This window comes from Castanea sativa, chromosome 4 (genome assembly GCF_040712315.1).
Source record: "Castanea sativa cultivar Marrone di Chiusa Pesio chromosome 4, ASM4071231v1".
Taxonomy (NCBI): domain Eukaryota; kingdom Viridiplantae; phylum Streptophyta; class Magnoliopsida; order Fagales; family Fagaceae; genus Castanea; species Castanea sativa.
Genome location: NC_134016.1, coordinates 21,449,894 through 21,471,945, shown reverse-complemented (window position 1 = coordinate 21,471,945; position 22,052 = coordinate 21,449,894). Strand labels below are relative to the sequence as shown.

Sequence of the window (22,052 nt, the reverse complement as noted above, 5' to 3'; positions counted from 1 at the left end):
TCATGCGGGTAAAGTAACACTTTTTAAATCACAGGTAGGCAAAGTGATTTCTAGCCAAACCACAAGTGAGTTTAGTGTAATTACCCGTTCTTTTTAATTGTGATAATTAATGGGCTGATATGTATTGGATCAAATATCCACTGGTGAGTAAATGACCTTTTTTTATTGTGAAAATTAAGAGTTATTCATCCACTTAATGGACTAGCTATTGGGCTTATCTATTCTTCAGAAACTCCTTATTTGATCCATTAATTGTGTAGCTTCAATCCATCAGCATTATATCAAGCAATAAATCTTATAACACCCACTACATCAAAATTATGAACCTAATGTGTGGGCCCTTTTTTTTTTTTTTTTGCAAGTGTTGGGCTGGGCCGCCTGCTGCAACACTAGGCCCAAAGATTTCTGGATCAAGGAGTTGGGACCGGTCCAAGAGCAAACCTTCTTGGTCTGGCTTGCGCGCAAACAATTCCCCTATTGATCAGGCTTTGGTCATACGTCCATGGCAGGCAGAATTGTCATATCAACTATGGCAGGCAGATATAACAAGGACAGTAATGGAAATTCCTTTAGGATTCAGATAAAATAAACAGTGGGCTTTGATAAGGGATGCCCGTTTTACAAAACAACAACAAAATAACAAGTATTGAATGAACAACAGTAAGCTTATAAAAAAAGAAGATAATGTTAGCCTGCCGTGTTAAGTTACTGCCAAGTCTAAGTCAAGAAGGAAAAACCACATCTTCAATGCGACTAATCTCTTATGGAAGGGGAAATTAGCAGCTTTGAAGGGGCGGGCCTAAATGACCTGATTTTTGCAAGGTCTCTTTTTTGTTACCAGAGAGCATGGGTTGAAGAGGGAGAGGGAGATTGACCCATTCGGTGCATGCCTGCCACTCAGTTCTCTCTGTTTTCTTTTTATTTCTTCTCTCTTTTCGTAAATCCTTTCCTTTCTTTCTTTTCGTTTTTTACTCTCCTTTCTCTGATTCTCTTTCTTTCCTTATTGTTTTCTTACTCGCAATTTCTTTTCTGATTCTAGTGATTATCCCAGAGGTTGCTGTCCCCCTTGCCGTGCACAGTGAAGGCTCCTTATATAATGTCAGCCGTGCTTGACTTTTACCATTTTAGCCCCTAACCGTTTTTGTCTGGTGTGGGTGTCTTTGTTGGCCATCACTGACTGGTTAGTCGCCCAGCCTGCACTAGCTGCGCCTCTCCACCTCACCAGACAAAAAAGCTCTTTTGTTTGCTTGCTTGCCGTGGCACTCTTACCTGCCACGGTGTAAATACTCTCCTTCTCTCCGTCCCTCATGGCATACACCTAGTGGTTCCAACTCAGTTTTGCCTCTTTTGGGTGGTATGTCATCCCAGCAGGACATTACCTCCAAAAGAGTTTGAGCAGAATCACAAAAATGGGTCTTTCCCCCTCCCACCACCAAACCATACACTCTTACCTCTGACCCATGACCTCACCATTTCCTGTATTGGTTGGGTACAGGCTGGTGGTGCCTAGGTCTTACGCGTGCTTTACCTCCATGCTCATCCAAGTTCTGCCCGCTGCTCATGTGTCTGCCGCGGTTTGAAAGTCAATCTGCCCTGTTTGCCGTTCACCTTTGACTTCTTATGGCATGGGCTACTTTCCCTGACTTTGTATTTATGGTTTGCTTCTCTTAGGGGCTGGGCCTTGCCCGTTTGTGGGTTGTTCTTATGCTTCCATCCCTTGTCATTTGTTTCCTGCCGCACCATTCTACTATGCCAGCCGTGAGGTTTGCTTGACCCAAGTCTGCTAGGCCTCTCCGGGCTTTTCCATTCATTCTTTTTCTGAAAGCCCAATAAACTCATTGGGCCCTTGACTACTTGTGGACTCCCTTGTCCCACCTACTTTCCCTTGGGCATCCTTGGCCCGTTTACTTTCTTGGGGCATCCTTGGCCTTTTTCTAATTCTATGCTTTCCATGGGCTTTTATTGACTCCCTAGGCTTCTTTGGCCCAAGTGCTTCTTGCTTCCTCCTTGAGCCTCATGGATTCTCCTTTACCCCTTACTTTCTTTACTTACATTGCTTTGGGCCTGCCGTGACAGTCGTGGCCCATTCTTGCTTTTCCACATCCATACAGCCCATGGGTTTGTTATTTCTTTCTTCCGGGCCTTCTTAGCCCCACTTACTTCTTTAGGGTATTTGCTTGCTTCATGGGCTCATGATCCATTATTCCTGCTGCTTGGGCTTAATGGCATTTTTCTATCCTACTCTCTTCTACCCATGTCTTTGGGCTTTCCTCTTGCTACTAGGCTATAAAAAATAAATAAATGATCATCTACACCTAATTAATCTAATTAATTTGGGTAATAATTTTCGTGAGACCCATTGAGCCTTTAGATAGACTTGCTCAAACCTATTACAAGTCACACAATATACTACAACAATTACAAGCATTCTATACTACAACAACAACAACAACAACAAAAAAGATTATTGGTAATAAGAAATGGTGTTCTTTCTTGTGGAGCTTTAGGCTTAAATACTTTGTGCAGAGGTCTTTCTAACTATACGATATTTGTTGGGCTATTATATTCTAGGAGAGACAAGTCAGAGAAGGTCTGCACCAGTTACAAAGTCTAGCTAACCAAAGGCCTGAATCTCCTTAAAGAGAGAGTGTGTCACCCCTCAATCCAAACAATTTTGTATTTTTATCTTCAAATTAATAATATTCAGAAGTATTATTCAGTAATACTTAGAAGTATTTTTATCTTCAAAGCATGTCTTAATTATAAGTAACAACAAAAAAAACATAAAATACAACAACACTAGAAAACATATAATAATAATGATGTCATAAAATTACAGCTAAATCTTTGCTAAATAAAATTTTATTACATTTCTTTAAATTCTAGGAACAAAATCGAATCTCAAACTCTCTGCGAGTAAAAGATAATTGCACTCTCGGTTTTGTTTTTGCACAACCAGCAAGCATCCTGATTTGTAGTTGCATTTTCCCTAAATAATGAAGTTGTAAGTGCATTAGGAGGCCCAAGCACACTCTTAATAAGGTCATCATTACAATCTACAATATTCCCCTAGCTAATCATCAGAATATACAATATTCTCCAAAGTATATATAAAATAATTCGTGATTAACCTTTTTGCACACGTTGACGTTATTTGACAACACAATCCCACACTTTTCCTACTCCATTATATACTTCACAAATAAATACTTAACATGTGTCCACCTACTAAATTAAATTATGATTGTCTACATTTTCTTATTTCACATCCTAAAATAAATACTGTAAAACCCCAACACATTCCCATCAATTTTCTTATGAGAACACTTCATGATTTAAGTTTTGAAGATTTTATTTAAATAAAAAAAACACTTGTAATATATGTTATGGTTCAAAAAACATCATACAAAAAACATAGTAACCCTAATGAATTCAAATTTACACATTCATAAAATCCAAATCCACCCATATATTTCAATAATATGAAAAAATGAAAAAAAAAATTGTAATTTCATACCCGATTCAACTCATTTAATCTAAAAATTAAATTCAAATTCTTCTATATTATAGCACATGTTTTAAAATGAACCATAGGCATATGCCAATCCCATAAGAGTGGAAACAAGCAAAAGTCTCCCTATCTATACAAGTTTCCTTTCTCTATTAATTAAGGAAATTACTATTACTAAAACACTTTATGGTTTTAACTAGAAATAGAAGATTGGCCTTTTTTTGGTGGGCATCAAACTGTGGTAGAATATTATTTGAAAGAATACTTAAGCACGAAATGGTGAAAAAAAAAATGATGAAAGACCATTTATTAATGTCATTTGTCTTGATGCAAATAGGTTTGACTAGCTATGACACCTTCCCCTATTGAAGATGGCGGCAGGACACCCCCAACTAGAAACCTTCCTCCTCCCCTTAATTTAGCCAAATCATAGCTCATTGGACCTCAACAATGATGGGTCATGCTTGTATGTCTAGGATACAGAAAAATGAACTCCTCAGTCCTCACTTACCTCAGTTTACGAGTTTGAGTTCTTCCTTATTTTCTCTTCCCCTCTTATACTCAAAAAAAAAAAAAAAGAAACACAGGGCCAATCCTTCCCTTTACCCTTATTCCAAGGGGCATTCTCAGTCTCTTTCCTCCATTCGGGTCATCCTCACTCACCCATTTACTGCTTCATCTCATCATGCATAGGCCTTTTGCGGAAGACCCTTCCTTATTCTTTTATTCTTTTCCTTCGAATGGACTTTTACATTGTCTACTTTCTCTTGGCCCAAGTTCACTAGTCTTGGGTTTTGCTTATGGGCCCAAGCCTTTGTGAAAAATTGGCCCAATTTCATTTTATTGACTTGTTATCATGCTGTTGCTGTTGAAAATTTATATATATATATATATATATATATATATATATATATATATATATAATGATTTACAAATATGTTGTTACAAATGTGGATATATATATATAATATTTACAAAACTTCTCTTTCTGGAATCCTTCTATCCATTTTACCAAGCCGCCATGAAATATATGTTTCTCACACATATTGTATATCAAAGAAATTGAGCTAAAAGTTAGACACATAAATATTTGAGTACTCGTCCATGTACTAATATATTTTTAAAAGAACATATTAATATCTTTATATTTTCAATCACGAGAAAATTTTGTCAACTTTAATAAATATAGTTATTATAATACCTATATTAAGTTATAAAATGACAAAATTTAGCTACAAAATTGGTTGTAGCTTAAGACTACAAACTCACTTAATAAAATAAATATTACAACATATTTTGAAAATCTAACCATTGAATTGCATGTTCTTTACGCTCTTAATACACATGTTAAATTTTGTGTCAATTGGATATTATTTACTATATAATTTATAAGCTTATATTTTGTGCATAATTTTAAATAACAAAATCTTGCAATTTAAAAAATTTATTGATGACATAACTATTGATCTTTAATTTTTTTGAAATTTTGCAAGCAAGAAAAATATAAGAAGAAGCTGTAATCCAATTGTGAATTTGTTGAAATTCACCTCCAATAGAAAGATATTAAGCAAGTTTGTAGCCTAAGGTTACAACTAACTTTGTGACTAAATTTTGTCCCTATAAAAATGTCATTTGCATCTTGAATTGTATTTATATTAATTTTTTTTTTCAATTCTACAATATATAGTAGGAAGGTGATATAGAAAAGGAAAAAAAAAATCTTTCACATTTTCTATTTGGAGCCCCACCCACAAATTCTTGGATTTGCCACTAGATTAGTTTGACTAGCTACACCATTTTTTCACACTCTCTCTCCTTAGATCCTCAAATTTGTTCGTTATTGTGCCTAGTAGTGGCGGACTAGCTAGGGCACTTTTGGCTCTGCCGCTATGCGATGCTCAAATCGCCTAAAGTTCAATTGGTCTGTATGATTTTTTTTCCCCCTATTTTGGTTATAAAAGTTACATAAAAATTTATTTAGATTATTTTAACATGATTTAAGCAAAATAAAGAATGAAATGTAAGATAGATTGTAAAACTCATTATGTAAAGTAGATAAACTTGTTTTATGATGAGTTAAAATGATTTATTTTTCTTACAAATGTATAAAAAAGTTTGAGCACTGACGATTCATAATTTAGCCTGAGTACTTATAATTTCAAAGAGCACTATCACATATATAAAATTTTCTTTAACTTACTAAAAATAAGTAATTTTAGTATTATATAAAAAGTCACAATTTTTGTCACAATTATTCTACGTAGTAAACTTTTGATTGTCTGTCACTTTGACACCTGAACTCATAATTTGACATGTGAACAGTTATGAAAAAAGTTAAAATAATCTTAATTTACTAAAAAAAGATGATAAGTTTATGGTTGGTGCAATATCATCTTGAATTAATATTATTGTTAATGTCAACTCAAAAATGTGAAAAAATATAAAATGAGTAATTTTAAAATAAAAGATATGGAAATGGAATAGATCAATAGAAAATGACAAGCACGTGAGTAAAATGACATATACTTACTTTATTTTGTTTCTCTTCCGATCGATCCGGGGGCTGCATCCAAAAGACATATTGTTTTGGTCGAGAATGCAACAACGCGGTGGGTTGAGTTGATATGCTCTCTCATATTCATATACGTACCTTGAGTCCTTGAATGATGCTCCAAAACCAAATGTAAAGGTCTTTCCAATTCCAATTCCAACTTTCCATATATATTATATATTATTCAGCCGTAGCAGGCCTCAAATCAGAAGAAAAGAGCCCAGCGTAGCCAAGAACAACTTGCCGGCCAGCGCGGGTTTCATATAATAATATTAGCCCCGCCGGCAAGTCATCCTTGGCTGCTCCCAGCTCTATTCCTCATCATGCAAGGCACTTTCGACGATTACCTTTAACACTAACAGCTAGCCTAAACTACTACTACTTCTACTACTCAATTCCTATATATATATATATATATATATATATATATATATATATATATATATATATATATATATATAAGCATATTATTTTGAGAGAGAGAGAGAGAAGAGAGCCTAAAATTAATGACCAAAAACAACTTGCCAAACCTGCAGGCATATATACATAATGTAATCTTGCATTGCTTTATTATCCTATCCTATCCTATCCTATCTTTTTTTGAGAAACACACACATATATAGGAGAAGGGAATGAGATAAGAAAAATCCTATCCTATCTAAGTCATCCAATTGTATTAGAATTGGATGCACAAACTTAATTTCCACCTCCTCAGGCTCAAGAAAAAGCCCTAATATATGTCATCCAATTCACTTATATATAGTCGTAGCTAAGATATCTATATATATAGGCATGATTATTAAGCTGAAAGAGTTACTTATGCAGTAGCTATGAGGATACATGAGCGCTCATTTCTTTTGTAGCATATATGATAACATTTTTGAGGGCATTAATAATTAATTAACAAAAAGTAGGAAGTGAAGACCGTGATGACAGCCAAAAAGGGCAAACTACAAAAGCCACCGTCCAAACGTGACTTATTATTCCCGCATCCATCCAAGCCTTAGTCATTAGTACCAAATTGAGATGCCCTAATTGAATATATTCAGGTCCCACTTACCCTTTAATGTCGTGAAAAGCCCACTGATCAACAGGGAATTTTTTTTTTTTTTCTTCAGAAATATTTTGATATTTCAATCGTTTCATGTTTAATTAGGGTTTTTGTGAAATCTCGAATTTGGGAGCTCTCTCTTGTGGCTAGCATCCAACTATCAATCGACTTAATTCAAATCTTGGGACAACATAATAGTTGGTTTTGCATTCATGAGCAAATAACGTTTTAGGTTTTTTTATAAATAAAAAATATATATATAAGTAAATTTGTGTGGGTCAGTGTGTGTATTTCTAGGCTTAACCAATTCAAATTTTTAGCATTATATCAAATAATGTATCATTTAAGTTACTAACTTACAATTTTTTTAAAAAAAATATTAAAAAAATTCAACCTATAACGATTTAAGATAATTGATTTTTATTATCAAGTGAAAAAATAAATTGATTTCTGGTACAAATTAAATAGATTCAAGCCTCAAATTTCTTATTAAAAAAATAATAGAAAAGAGTATAGAGGAAAGGATGTTTAAGTAGGGAAAGAGTCTGATGGGTTCATCCGGTAAAGTATCTAGTTTCGCGGCATAGGGAGGAGAGGATATTCCAAATCCAAAACAAGCTAGAGTAACGACACACAATCAATTACGAGGGATACTGGTCGATTTAAGAAATAGATTTTGTCGTCATAATTAGATTGACTGGATTCTTTGCTCAGCTTCGGTTATTATGATTTAAAATAGGAAAACACTTTTTGATTTCGGCCTGATTGATTGTTTGGTTTCTTCACAGTCGCTGGTGTTCATCTTTTGGTGGATTTTAGTAAGTGAAGTAGACTATTGTTGTTTTCTGATGTCGGTGTTTCTGTTCCTATACGTAGCTTCTGTACTTGTCTCTCTCTTTCCTAATAAAATATCTCATCCTGCGCGCGCGCGCACACACACACCAAAAAAAGGACAAAAATTTTGATGAATAGAAATTTTATTGTTGTTTTAATTTATTTATTTTGGCATACAGAAATAGGGATTTTTATATTTGTAACATTTAAAGATATGGTTACCCTTAAAAAAATTATCCATCACTCCCAATAAGTAATAACTAGATGTGTCAATTTGTGTTGACGTGTCATTTTCATGTTATGTCGAGGTAGGAATATTTGACTAAATTGCTCAAACCGAATAAGACTCATTTAATAATTATGCCATGACCTTTTAATTCTAACATAACCCGTTAATAAAAATTAACATGACACGACCTATTTAACAAACTTAATAAACAAGTCATGTTGATTGACATGAATGTGATACAAATACAACTCATCTAACCCACTTCAAAAAGTAACATTTCAATATGTTTGACCTAATTAACATTGTTATAAATTTAATACAAATTCATAGTATCAAAAGGGAAAGGTTTTGTATGCAGTAATTGCTACATACAGGGACAGACCCAGGTGGAGGCCTAGGCCATCGGTCCTTTTTTTTTTTTTTTACTTATTTTATATATATATATATATATATATATATATATATATTTTTTGTAGTTGGACCCCTTCCAAAACTTTAGGCCTCCTCCAACTAGCAATTATTTAACCCAAAAACTATATAAACTTTCACAATGGTGATTGTATTTTAGCAAAAAAAAACTATTTTACCATTAAAGAACCAAAAAAATCATGTGTTAATAGAGAAGTGAAAGCTAATTTTTTTTTTTACAACTACAGTAAACTAGTACAAATACCAATTCATTGTAGCAAGTTGTCAAAATTAAAATACAATATTTTGTTAAGATTATTTCTCTACCTTCAATTAAAAAACTCAAATTATCTCTCTTCCTTTATTATTTTAATGAGTTGTTTATATTATTTTAAATGAAGTGGTAAAAAAATTGAATATTTGATGTTGGGTGTATTGTAAAGTGAGGTGGTAAAATAGATAAAATAGCTTTTTGAAATGCTAAAAGCTAATTTTTTTTGGGACCACTACTGTGAATGCTCTAACTTTAAAATTAAAAAAAAATCAAAAATCCTAGCCAACCTAGTATTAAAAAAAAAAAACATTATTTTGTTGTTGTTGTTGTTTTTTTTTTTTTTAAATCTTTGTTGGTAGATGATTGCATCTTAATGTGTTAAAAAAATAATGATTTTGTGTATTTATAATTTGTTAATACTATATGGATGACTATTTGGAGTTTTTTTTCTTATACGCCGGCCCCCTCTAGCTTGAAATCCTAGGTCCGTCCTTTGCTGCATACAGGGGTATGTGGCAACAAAAATAAAGGGACAAGTGTCTGAGGTCTACCTAGTCATGTGCATTGCACATGTTCCTTTCTTTTTGCTGTGTACGGGGCGTTACTCTCTCTCAAGCCCATTGTTCATAAAAACCCATTGTAATGGTGCCACGTGTAAGACCTTGCACTTGTTGGGCCCACGAACTCAGCCCAGGCAAGCTTTAACGCCCATCAAAAGCCCAAAACCAAGAGATAAAAACATTTATGACATGAACAGCAAAGGTGAGATCCTACTTGGTCGGGGAATGCATTTTCTTGGGAAGATTAGTCCCGATATGCTCGACATCACCTAGGGAGTATCGCTGCCTGGCAGTCACTCTAATGGTGGAACCAGTTCCAATGCCACTCTTACCACCTCCCACTCCCAACTAAACACCCACTTAAGGGTAACAGCATTGGACCTCTCTTCCCACTCACCACGAAAATAATCATAACTCTTCCACTAGCCTTGGGCTATAAATAAGAGATGAGAATTTGAGACAAGGGTTGGCAATTTAAGAGTAAATACTAAGGATAGAGGGTGACCACTCTGAGAGGAAGCAGATAGCAATTCTGAGTGTAGAGAAAATAAGGATACCTGGATCTTCAGGCATAGAATCACTCATAGTAGGAAATCCAAAGCTCACAATACAAATAGATTGTGAGCCCAGACAAAGGTTGGGCCCAACAACCATTCTCTGGGTACGTACAATTGGCACCGTCTGTGGGAATCTCCTACGTAGATGTGGTTCTGTTAAGACGCACACGGGAAGATGTCTGGGAGTCGACCTGGAAGTTATGCTGAAAGTGGCTCTGGGAGGTCTTCACGGGGGTTCACATGGCGTGAAAGAAGGCACAAAAGGCGTGAAGATAGGCAACGCGAGGAAGAAGGGCAGTCTTGGCTCAGAGAGGGGTTGTTTGAAATGCTTTAGACAGCATCCGACGCCTCGCGGCGCAACCATTTCGACAAAAGGGATCAGGAGCTTGAGTAGATGGACCAAGAGCTCGAGCTTTTAAAAAGACAGGTAAGGGACTTGGAGTTGGAAGTGAGGGGTAGGCGTCGAGCAGGAAAGGACCGCGAGGAACAAAGAGAAAGATCGATTAGTGTCGAGGACCACCGTGTAGTAGGGTCCCATCAATCCGAATCCCAACAGCACCACAATCGCTCACGGGAATATGCAGACCGTGATTCAGCTTCCCTAGAAGGGGACGACCTCAAAATGTGGCCATGGACGCGATGAGCTGGGCGTTACGCCATGCTACCCGGTCACCTTTCTCAAGAGATATAGAAGGCATACCAATGCTGAGCAAATTCGCACGGCCACCGTTCAACTCTTACGATGGAAAGATAAACCCGATGAAGCATGTAAGCCACTACATTCAAATGATGTCTTTGCACCACAATCGCTCACGGGAATATGCAGACCGTGATTCAGCTTCCCTAGAAGGGGACGACCTCAAAATGTGGCCATGGACGCGATGAGCTGGGTGTTACGCCATGCTGCCCGGTCACCTTTCTCAAGAGATATAGAAGGCACACCAATGCCGAGCAGATTCGCACGGCCACCGTTCAACTCTTACGATGGAAAGATAAACCCGGTGAAGCATGTAAGCCATTACATTCAAATGATGTCTTTGCACGCTCAAAATGACGCGCTGATGTGCAAGGTATTCCCCTCACGCCTCGGCCCCACCGCTTTGAGATGGTTCAACGGATTAAGGAAAGGCTGAATCCATAGCTTTTCCAAATTGATCCAGGAGTTTAGTGTACAGTTCATGACTTGCAGCCGAGTTCCTTAGCCCATGGACACGTTGTTGTCAATGAAAATGGGGGCTGGGAAAACTCTCTGCAACTATGTTAACCGATACTAGGAACTGTATAACGAGATCGGCGGGGGAAATGAAAAAATTGCGGCTAGTACTTTTCGAATGGGGTTGCCCGAGGATTCTAGACTACGGGAATCATTGACGAGGAGGCCTCCTGAGGATATGAGGCAGTTGATGAGGCGTATCGAAGAGTATAAGCGGTTAGAAGATGATCGATTACAGAGTAAGGGGAAAGCCCCAGTCATAAATCATCATCGGCATATCGGTTTCCAATCCAGAGCCCAGAAGGATTTGAGGATTCAAGAGCCAGGGCCAGGGATGGGAGAAGTGAATGTAGCCTTCAAGGAACCGGTGCACAGAATTGTCAATCGAATCAAGAACAAGCCATATTTTAGGTGGCCAAACAAGATGAGGGATGACCCATCGAGAAGAAATCTGAATTTGTATTGTACATACCACAAAGACAAGGGGCATACCATCGAGCAGTGTAGAGTGTTAAAAGATCATCTAGAACAATTGGTGAAAGCGGGGTATTTCAAAGAGTTTGTGGTGGAGCCAAGAAATCAAGAGGCCGAGCAGGCAGCTCGGTTGCGCAAAAATCCTCTCCCACCCCCTTTAGGAGTAATAGAAGTCATCCATGCAGTTCCAAGAGGCGCTCAAGCGTCTAGGACAAAGGGGGTATTAGTTGTGCTTCCAACAGAAATTTGCACGGGCAAGCAACCTTCCGAGAAGAAGTTGAGGTACATTAAACCGCCCATTGCTTTTGATGATGACGATATGGAAGGCACCATTCAGCTGCACGAAGATGCTTTGGTGGTCACGGCCCGCATAAAAGACTTCCTAGTAAAAAGAGTAATGATAGATCAGGGGAGCAGTGCAGATGTGATGTATCCCAACCCATACAAGGGTCTTGGTCTGAAGAAGGAGGACCTATCCAAGTATGATATTCCATTTATGGGGTTTGGCTGCCATATGGTAATCCTAGAATGACAGATTTCACTTCCCGTAAGTATGAAGGGTAAAGAGGTGATCGTAACTTTCATAGTGGTCGCCTCTTTCTCACCATACACTGCAATCCTCGGAAGGCCGTGGATTCATGCCATGGGGGCCATGCCGTCCACTTTGAATGTGAAGGTCAAGTTCCGCACTGAGAAAGGAATTTTTTTAATAAAGGGCAATCAACAAGTAGCTAGACAGTGTTTAGTGGCCGCAGCTAGCCGAGGAACCAGGCAAAGGGGGTCGACCGAGGAAACCCCCTTATAGCAACTACAGCAACCCCAAGAAGAAATGGGGGCTAGCTGTGTCGAGAACTTAGTGAAAGTGAAGATCCTGCCGGAGTGTGATAGGAATTTTCTGATAGGGGCAAGTTTGAAGGACAAAGAGAAGGTGGAGTTGTTGCTTTTTCTCATACAAAACATAGACGTATTTGCTTGGAGTCCATACAAGGTGCCCGGGGTTGACCCTGAGTTCATAGTCCACAAACTTAACGTGGACCCTTTGCACCCTCCCAAGAAGCAGAGGCTAAGGAGGTCGGCTAAAGAGCACATCGAAGCCGTCAAACAAGAGGTTGGGAAGTTGAAAGAAGCTGGGGCCATAAAGGAGTCATTCTTTCCGAAATGGCTTGTAAATACTGTAGTAGTAAAGAAAAAGAATGGTAAGTGGAGGGTCTGTGTTGATTTTACTGACTTAAACTGAGCATGCCCAAAGGATCCATTCCCGATGCCAAAGATTGATCAGTTGGTAGATGCCACGTACGGGCACTCAAGGATGATTTTTCTGGACACTTTTCAAGGTTATCACCAAATTGCCTTGGCTGCTAAGGATCAGGAAAAGACTGCGTTTATAACCCCTGATGCTAACTATCATTACATCGTGATGTCGTTCGGATTGAAAAACGTGGGAGCCACTTACCAACAAATGATAACGAGGATGTTTAGGGATAAGGTTGGGCGTACGATCTAGGTATACATTGATGACATGGTGATAAAAGTAAGCAGGAGGGGCAACATATTAACGACCTTAAAGAAGTGTTTGAAATACTCAGGCGACACCAGCTGCGTCTCAATGCCGATAAGTGCGCCTTCGATGTAGGGGTCGGCAAGTTCCTGGGCTATTTAATCGCTAAACGAGGAATCAAATTTAACCCTGATCAAATTGAAGCCGTGAAACATCTAAAATAGCCGAGCAGTCCGAAAAAGGTTCAAAGATTGACCGGTATGTTAACTGCCCTCAACCGATTCATTTCCAAGTTCGCTGATCGGTGCCGACCATTTTATCAGCTTCTAAAGAGGTGGAAGGGATTCCAATGGAATGAAGAACGAGATAGAGCCTTCCAAGACCTAAAGGACTATCTTGGGAGGGAGCCAATGTTGGCAGCCCCGGAGCCCGGAGAAGATTTATACATGTAACTCTCGATATCCGAGCATGCCGCAAGCGCAGTGCTGCTGAGGGATAATGGTACGTCGCTACCAATATACTATATAAGCAAAACATTTGTTGACGCTGAGATGAGGTATTTGCCACTGGAGAAATTGATGCTAGCACTTATGCACTCTACCCGAAAATTGCCCCATTACTTTCAGGCTCACACCGTCTATGTCCTGGCTAAGTATCCTCTACAGTCATTGTTGAGGAGATCTAACTTTACGGGGAGGATAGCTAAGTGGGGGACTAGGTTGGGCTCTTTTGACATTAGATATAGGCCAAGGAACTCGGTAAAGGGTCAAGTACTCGTCGATTTCATTGCCGAGTTTTTGCCGAAAAGTATGGAGATGGTCTGCCTTGTAGGAGTCAACCTGTGGAAGTTATTTGTGGACGGTGCGTCCAACACGGCAGGGACTAGAGCTGGAATCGTGGTCATCACCCCGGAAGGAATAAAGCTGGAACATTCATTCAGATTAGGCTTTAGAGCCTCTAATAATGAGGCCAAGTATGAGGCCCTATTGGCCGGTTTAAGAGTCATCTCAGATTTGGGAGCTAAGAAGGTGGAGGTTTACTCAGATTCCAGTCTAGTAGTTAATCAAGTACAAGGGAGCTTCGAGGCCAAAGATCCCCAGATGATTGTATATTTGCAGTTGGTGAAACAGACTATGGGCAACTTTTCAAGTGTGGGGGTGGAACAAGTGGCTAGAGGGCAAAACCAACACACCGACTCCTTAGCCATGCTAGCATCATCGATAGCCAACAAGGTGCCCCGATTGATCAGGGTGGAGTTGGTGGTTGAACCGAGTATTAATGCGAAGACAGGAGTTTCACAAGTCACCATCGCTGGGCAGTGCTGGATGGACCCTATCATCGACTTTCTCGCTGAAGATCGAGTTTCGAATGATGAAAAGGAAGCAGCCAGAGTACGCCGGACCGCTGCTCGGTACTGGTTATCTGCCGATCGGAAACTATATCGAAGGTCATTCAAGGGACTGTACCTATAGTGTCTGCACCCTAGCCTAGCAAGATTAAAGAACTCCTAGCTGAGCTGCATGAAGGTGTATGCAGCTGTCACGTTGGTGGATGTTCATTGGCTCACCGAGCAATGACTCAAGGGTTTTGGTGGCCGCAGATGCGAAAGGATGCCATCAAATATGCACGGAGGTGTAAGCAGTGTCAAAGACACGCCCCGATAATCCACCAACCAGTTGGGAACCTAAACCCTATAAGTAGCCTATGGCCTTTCGCCCAGTGGGGACTGGACATAATCGGACCCTTTCTTCAGGCGACAAGCAACCGAAGATTTATGTTGGTGGCAGTGGACTACTTCACGAAGTAAGCAGAGGTCGAGGCACTGGCAAACATCCGAGATGTAGACATCAAGAAATTCGTATGGAGAAACATCATAACAAGATTTGGAGTGCTGAAGTCCCTTGTGTCAGACAATGGCCTGCAGTTTGATAGCGAAGCCTTCCACAAATGTTGTAGCAATTAGGCATCAGGAACTGATATTCTACCCCAGGATACCCACAGGGTAACGGCCAAGCTGAAGCCACCAATAAATCGATGGTCAACGGATTGAAGAAAAGATTAGAAAGCACCAAGGGTAAGTGGGCCGAGGAATTACCCAGTGTTCTGTGGGCATACCAGACAACCCCGAGGAGATCCACGGGAGAGACCCCATTTTCTCTAACTTTCAGAGCAGAGGCTGTCATACTGGCCGAGATAAACCTATGCAGCGCCCGAGTTGCAGGATTCACTCCAGCCAAGAATGAAGAATTAATGTTCAGACAGCTAAACTTGTTGGAGGAGCACCACGAAGCGGCAACCATTTAGTTGGCAAAGTTTCAGTAGAAGCTTGCCTGAAGGTATAACAGAAGCGTGAGGAGAAGAGAATTTACCGTGGCAGATCTAGTGCTTCGTAAGGTTATTGGGAATACACGAGACATCAATGCAAGGAAATTGGCACCAACTTGGGAGGGGCCGTACAAGATTACCGCTATTGCAGGCGCTGGGGCTTATTTTTTGGAAGACTTGGCCGAAAGACCACTTCCCCGGCCATGGAATGCCCACAATCTGAAGAAATTTTATCACTAGTTATTAGTTCGTGGGGATACCTATTGAGTGTAGTATTTTATGTGCATACTGTTAATTAATACAAAAATGATGTTTATTCATGTAGGTGTATTCGTTCTTATGATTCCTTCATTTTCAATTCATTTGCCCCAATCAATATGTGTGCAGAGGAAAGTAGAATATCCTAAGGACAGAAACTTGTCCTCAGTTCGATCTTCATCATCGAGTAGGTGGAAACCTTACACTAGAATATCCTAAGGACAGAAACCTGTCCTCGGTTTGACCTTCATCACCGAGCAGGTGGAAACCTTACACTAGAATATCCTAAGGAAGAAAACCTGTCCTCGGTTCGATCTTCATCACCAAGCAGGTGGAAACCCTACACTAGAATATCCTAAGGACAGAAACCTATCCTCCATTCGATCTTCATCACCGAGCAGGTGGAAACCTTACACTAGAGTATCCTAAGGACAGAAACTTGTCCTCGGTTCGATCTTCATCACCGAGCATGTGGAAACCTTACACTAAAGTATCCCAAGGATGTAAGTCTCCCATCGGTTCAATCTCTCTTGATCCTACATTTATTACTGATTGTGTGGCTACCATGAAGTAAAAGAATCAACGCTAATATGGGTTCCCCACCCCCATGAGTGAGAAAGTAAGGTATGATGAGAATATTGACCATAGTCATGTGTAAACTTGTTAATTACCGGCAAACAGGGATGTGTCTAAAAGTAAGGAGGTGAAGAGAAAGGAAAAAAAAACATAACTTCCATTTCAACAAGATTAATCAAAACAAATTCAAAAGTTAAAGGAATTATTTCATCACCACAGCCCAGTGACCTAAGCTTACCAAATATATAACAAATAACATAAATAAAAACTAAATCTTCCTGTAACAAGGTCGATAGGTTGAGGCTGAGTAGCAGGTTGCCCAGATCTATCCTTGGCTATTTATACTATAAGGGGGGTCTGGTTTTGAACATCTTCATCTTTGGTACAAACATTGCTTATGACTTCTAGACCGACCATTTCTATGTATGAGTCAATCGCTCGCACTAGATCCCTCATGCTTTGGGTATCCTCCTCGTCCGTGGCACCAGCTCGACTCTAAATGAGAGGGGGGGAAGGGCTGGATAAGGGATCTGCTCGAGATTCCATAGTGGAGAATCCTCAGCCACTCCCATTGCTTGAAGGGCTGCCAACCACCCCTCCCCGAACCTATGATGCCGAGCTTGGTGAATAATAGGCTCCACAAAATGTTCAGCCTCTGAGAAGCCTGCGTTATACCACTTGTCTTCGTAGGCTTCAAGGGCTTCTTTCAAGTCATCGATCTGGTCAGCTTGGGCCAAATTTAGGCTATCTACTGTTGCAAGTTTGAGCTCAGTCTTACCTAGTTTGGTCACCATGACTGTCAACTTGCTCTCGACCTCCAATCGGGCTTTCTCGACATCTATTGCTTTTCTCTCAGAAGCCTCAGCAACTTCGCCCTTCTCCTTGGTTGTGGCCTCACCAACAGCTTTCAATGCCTTCTCCCGATCAATGACCTCAGCTACCTCTTTTAATCTCTCATCAATGACGCAAGCCAGCTGCGCGGCCAGATGACATGACAATGATAGAATGATAAGAAGAGAAAGATACCTATGTATTGCAACGCATGAAAAAAGAGGAGATAGAAAATTATCGCAATGGTGTGCCACTGCAGCCGCCTAGCTAGCAACTCATCGTCACCTTCTGAGAGGAAGTGCACATCCTCGGGTAAAAGGAGGCCCTACACCAAACTCTAAGCAACCCACCCCCCTTCGCCTTGTGCCCACGTCCGCACGCTGGTGGTCACCGACAAAGGCTTGTCGCCCAATCTAGAGATGGGCTGCCAACCACCTCGAGCTAAGAAGAGGATACCACGTTGGTCCCAACCTGGACCACCAGTTGAGAAACTCCCATTGTCTCCTGGATCTTGGGCGGACCTTTTGCGCGGGGCGGGGTCTTCAGTGGAGCGCCACCCGGGACGAGAGTGGTTTTCTACGTGGTGCGCTTCCTCTTTTTGCCTTCACCAGCAAGAAGAGTTTGACCCTTCCCTTGGGGGAGATGAGCTTGAGCCGCAGGGCTGACCCTGGGCAAAAAAATGAGCAAAGGTCATCGTTCTCTACTTCACCACTTTCTCTGCCTGATCGGATTTGATGCTCGAAATGCCAATCGGCTTGGCTGCTACTCTTTCGGCTACTGGGGCAGGGGCTTCAGGCTATTCAGCAACTACGTGTCTCTTACGATTCTGGGACACGCACTCAGCATACTTGTCCCTCATCGGCGCGAGATTGTCCATGGTAGTGTACGGGGGCCAAGGTCCCGAGCTTCGCTAGTAGTAAGTGTGGGGGGAGGAATTTTGCATGTCGAACGTCTATGTATGATATGAGCGGTCTATCTACTAAAAGCGCCTGGCTGAAAGATTGCTAGGTAGTATACACTGGGTTGACGCCGAGGATCAAATGGGACGCTCAGAGCTGCCCGTCGTCATGCACAAAAATCTCTAATCTAAGTACAAAATTGAGATCTCGCACAGTACAACTCAGAGATACGGCTGGAACCTCTTTGATTCTACAGCAAACCAACAAATGGATCGATCAGTTCAATACACAAACAATAAAGAAATGCAAAACTAAAGCAAATGGGGTTTTTGGTACCGACCAATATCACGTGGCGAAAGCAGGCAAAGTAGCTCATTGACAAGCCAATTACCATGCACCTGAACAAACTCTCCTGCCGAGTTTCTATAGGAGTCGGGCAAACAAGATATAAGCCGAACCTTCATATCTCTAGTCTTTAAATAATAATCACGTGAAAAATTGCCGCACAATTTATACATGAAATTGATGTCATAATGGTTCAATTGCAGCCCGAACATTTGATTCAGTTGGCTGACATAACTAACGACTCTATCGAAATTAGGGGGGAGCTGGTCAGGGCATAAGCCATAGAACCCAAGGGTACTTATGATGAAAGGGTCTACAGGAAATCTAACACCACCCTCAAGTATAGACATCAACGGAAAGAACACAATGTTCGAACCAGCTGCCCTCTCGAGAGTGATGTCGCCCTCATGGGAATACGCCATATCAACATCCCCTAAGACGCCAAAGGTCTCTCTAAAATTGGTCAAGGTAGCCCCAGGGGTAAGAAGATGAGAAAATCCCATTCCTAAAGTATGGAATGAAGAAGAATCGAAAAAAGAAAAAGGTAAAGAAAACTTACTTTGGGCTTTAGAAAGTGAGGATTTGGAGTGGAGTGTTTACTCACAGAATGAGGATGCTCAGCAAAAAGAAGATTGAAAGAGAAATGACATAAAAGGTGAAATTAGAAACCAGGAGAGGCTATATATAGAGGTTAAGATATTTAATGATGCGGGAGGCGGGAAAAACCTCCCACAACTCTCTTTGGCAACCACCCCACACATGTAGGCACAGTTCACAAACCGTCAGACAGTTCGTGAACCAACAGCTTATAATTACTGACGTGACAGCCTGATTCAGTGCGGCTTCCAAGAAGACTTCGATAATTACCTTGTCTGTGCATCAAAGGGCGCTCGGTGTTCTCGGGAGACATCATCATCGCGACTTGGATCACTCTTAATTCGCCCTCAGTAACCCACCCACTAGACTCCTCGGATAACGCTTGGTTCTCAAAATCCTTGATTCATTATCGAGAGTCGAGCATGAGTCAAGGGGGGCCTATTGTACAGGGTGTTACTCTCCCTCAAGCCCATTTTTCATAAAAACCCATTGTAATGGTGCCACGTGTAAGACATTACACTTGTTGGGCCCATAAACTCGGCCTAAGCAAGCTTTGACGCCCATCAAAAGTCCGAAACCATGAGATAAAGACATTTATGACATGAACGGCAAAGGTGAGATCCTACCTGGTCGGGGAATGCTTTTTTCTGGGAAGACGAGTCCCAAGATGCTCGGCATCACCTAGGGAGTATCGCTGCCGGGTAGTCCCCCTAACGATGGAACCAGTTCCAATGTCACTCTCACCACCTCCCACTCCCAACTAGACACCCATTTAAGGGTAACATCATTGGATCTCTCTTCCCACTCACCACGTAAATAATCATAACTCTTCCACTAGCCTTGGGCTATAAATAAAAGATGAAACTTTGAGACAAAGATTGGTAATTTGAGAGTAAATACTAAGGAAAGGGGGTGACCATTCTGAGAGGAAAGCGGATAGCAATTTCTGAGTGTAGAGAAAATAAGGATACCTGGGTCTTCGGGCATAGAATCACCCATAGTAGGAAATTCAAAGCCTACAATACAAATAGATTGTGAGCCCAGACAGAAGTTGGGGCCTAATAGCCGTTCTCTGGGTACGTACATACTATATACGGCAAAATCTTTTCATATCAAAATGCTTATTAATCATACAATTTTTAAGTTAACAATAACATCAAACACTTCAAACATATCATCAAAAAATTCAAAATAACATAAAAGTACTTAATAAATATTAAGTTCATAATACAATACCATCCACCTAGAAAGAAGTTCCTAAAAAAAATATTACATCCCAGATAAAGTCCATACATTTATCTGCTTATAAGTTTTTGTAACTATTCGCCTTTCTTTTTAGGTTTTAAATACAAGTGGATATAAAAAGGTATTTGACAAATATAAAATTAAATAAAGATATATTTATTGTCCGAGTTAAATGAGTCGTGTTAAATGGGTCATTTCATGTTTATACGAATAAATTAGCATGTCAACCCACTTTTAACACGTTTCTTATCGTGTCGATTTCAAGTTGACTCGATTATGACCCGAACTTGCTAAGATCCATCTCTAACTCATAAAAATTCGTAAAGTGTTCGCGGATCATGTCAAACATTGACACACCTATAACAATAGCCAATTACAAGTGTGCTTCCAGAATTAAAATTGTCTTAAACTAAAACCTCTAGGTCTAACTTAATTAATTATAAAATAAAATAATGGGAAAAACTTATATTCAATATACCTTTGGTTACGATATACATTTGGTTTAGGTGTAGTACATTATATTGTCCAATCAAATTTAAATGCATAAATATATTGACTAATAAAATACAAATAGTATTATCTTTTTAAAGGAAAATAATATTTAATACAACTATATATTTAAATTTAATAGAGAAATCTAATGTATTCCATCTAAGGTGAGATACTTAAATTTTACCATGAAATAAACTACTCTCAAGTAGTGAAAATAGATAATTGATCATATTTAGTCTTCTGTAATAATATCTTTTTACAATATATATTTCACAGTTTTTGAAATAGTAACTCTATTTTATGTTATATTAATCATAATCGACGTTTTTTTTTTCTTATAAAATTTTTAAAAAAAAAAACTTAAAAATGAAAAAAATTAGGCACATAAATTGCTTATTTTAACTGGTAGAGCATAAAGTGAAATCTTAAAAGCAAGTGATTGAATATGTTGAGAGAGAATAAAAAAGTCGGAGTTGTTGTACTTGCCCCTTGTGCCAAATATGTGTGTATATATATATTCATAAAAATGATATCTAACTTTCAAGTAAAAATGTACAACCATGAAAGAGAAATGAACAGAAAGGGACAATGGGCCATGCATGATGGAGGATAGCTGTCACAGGCATGTTATTAGGGACCAAAAAGTTGGTTATGATCCCTTTGAATAGATGGCATCAAATCAAATGGTGTGAAGGCGTGGGCCGCTGTTTCTATGTTGCTCTTTCTGAGGGCATTCTTTATTATATTACTTTATGATGCCCTTTTTCTGGCCACACGAGGGAAACACACCATGCAAGAAAGCAACAGTTACAAGATGGGAGGTTTTACTTTAGCCTTTAGGGTTAAAGGCATCGCGTGCTTGTCCGTAAATCCCACCCCCCACACCCTGGGTTTATGGCTTTTTACTTATTATTACGCCTAACAAAGTGCACTAAATTTCGATATACAGTATTTTTATCATAATTATTGAGCTACCGGATTTGGATTTGATAATTGATATACAGCAAAAGTTATTATTTTTTATTTAATTATTATAAGTTGACAGAGTAAAAGTGATATTAATATAGTCTCTTCAAAAAAAAATTTTAAAAAAAAACGATATTAGTAATAATCACCTGTGAAAGCAATCTTACACATCTATTTCAAATATTGTGAAATTTATTGTATATGTAATAATGTTGAAAAAGATAAATAACTGTGAATTGAGTTTAAAATTTCCATCCTAAGAAATAGCCTTCTTCCGCACCCATTACTTTCTATTTACAGCATAGTTATTAAACTCAAACCAGATATTAACTCGGTTTAAGAACAAGGTCACTAGGTT

General features: G+C 39.4%; 2 protein-coding genes across 2 annotated transcripts; both read left to right on the top strand.

Annotated features, from left to right (window-relative positions):
• The first annotated feature begins 10,847 nt into the window (after nt 1-10,847).
• On the top strand, nt 10,848-12,194 carry LOC142632590 (uncharacterized). Its single transcript, XM_075806966.1, has 2 exons — nt 10,848-11,045; nt 11,250-12,194. Exons 1-2 carry the CDS (start codon nt 10,848-10,850, stop codon nt 12,192-12,194), a joined length of 1,143 nt encoding a protein of 380 aa, XP_075663081.1.
• Nucleotides 12,195-12,491: 297 nt separating this feature from the next.
• Nucleotides 12,492-14,632, top strand: LOC142632589 (uncharacterized). Its single transcript, XM_075806965.1, has 3 exons — nt 12,492-12,827; nt 12,912-13,148; nt 13,787-14,632. Exons 1-3 carry the CDS (start codon nt 12,492-12,494, stop codon nt 14,630-14,632), a joined length of 1,419 nt encoding a protein of 472 aa, XP_075663080.1.
• Nucleotides 14,633-22,052: the final 7,420 nt, after the last annotated feature.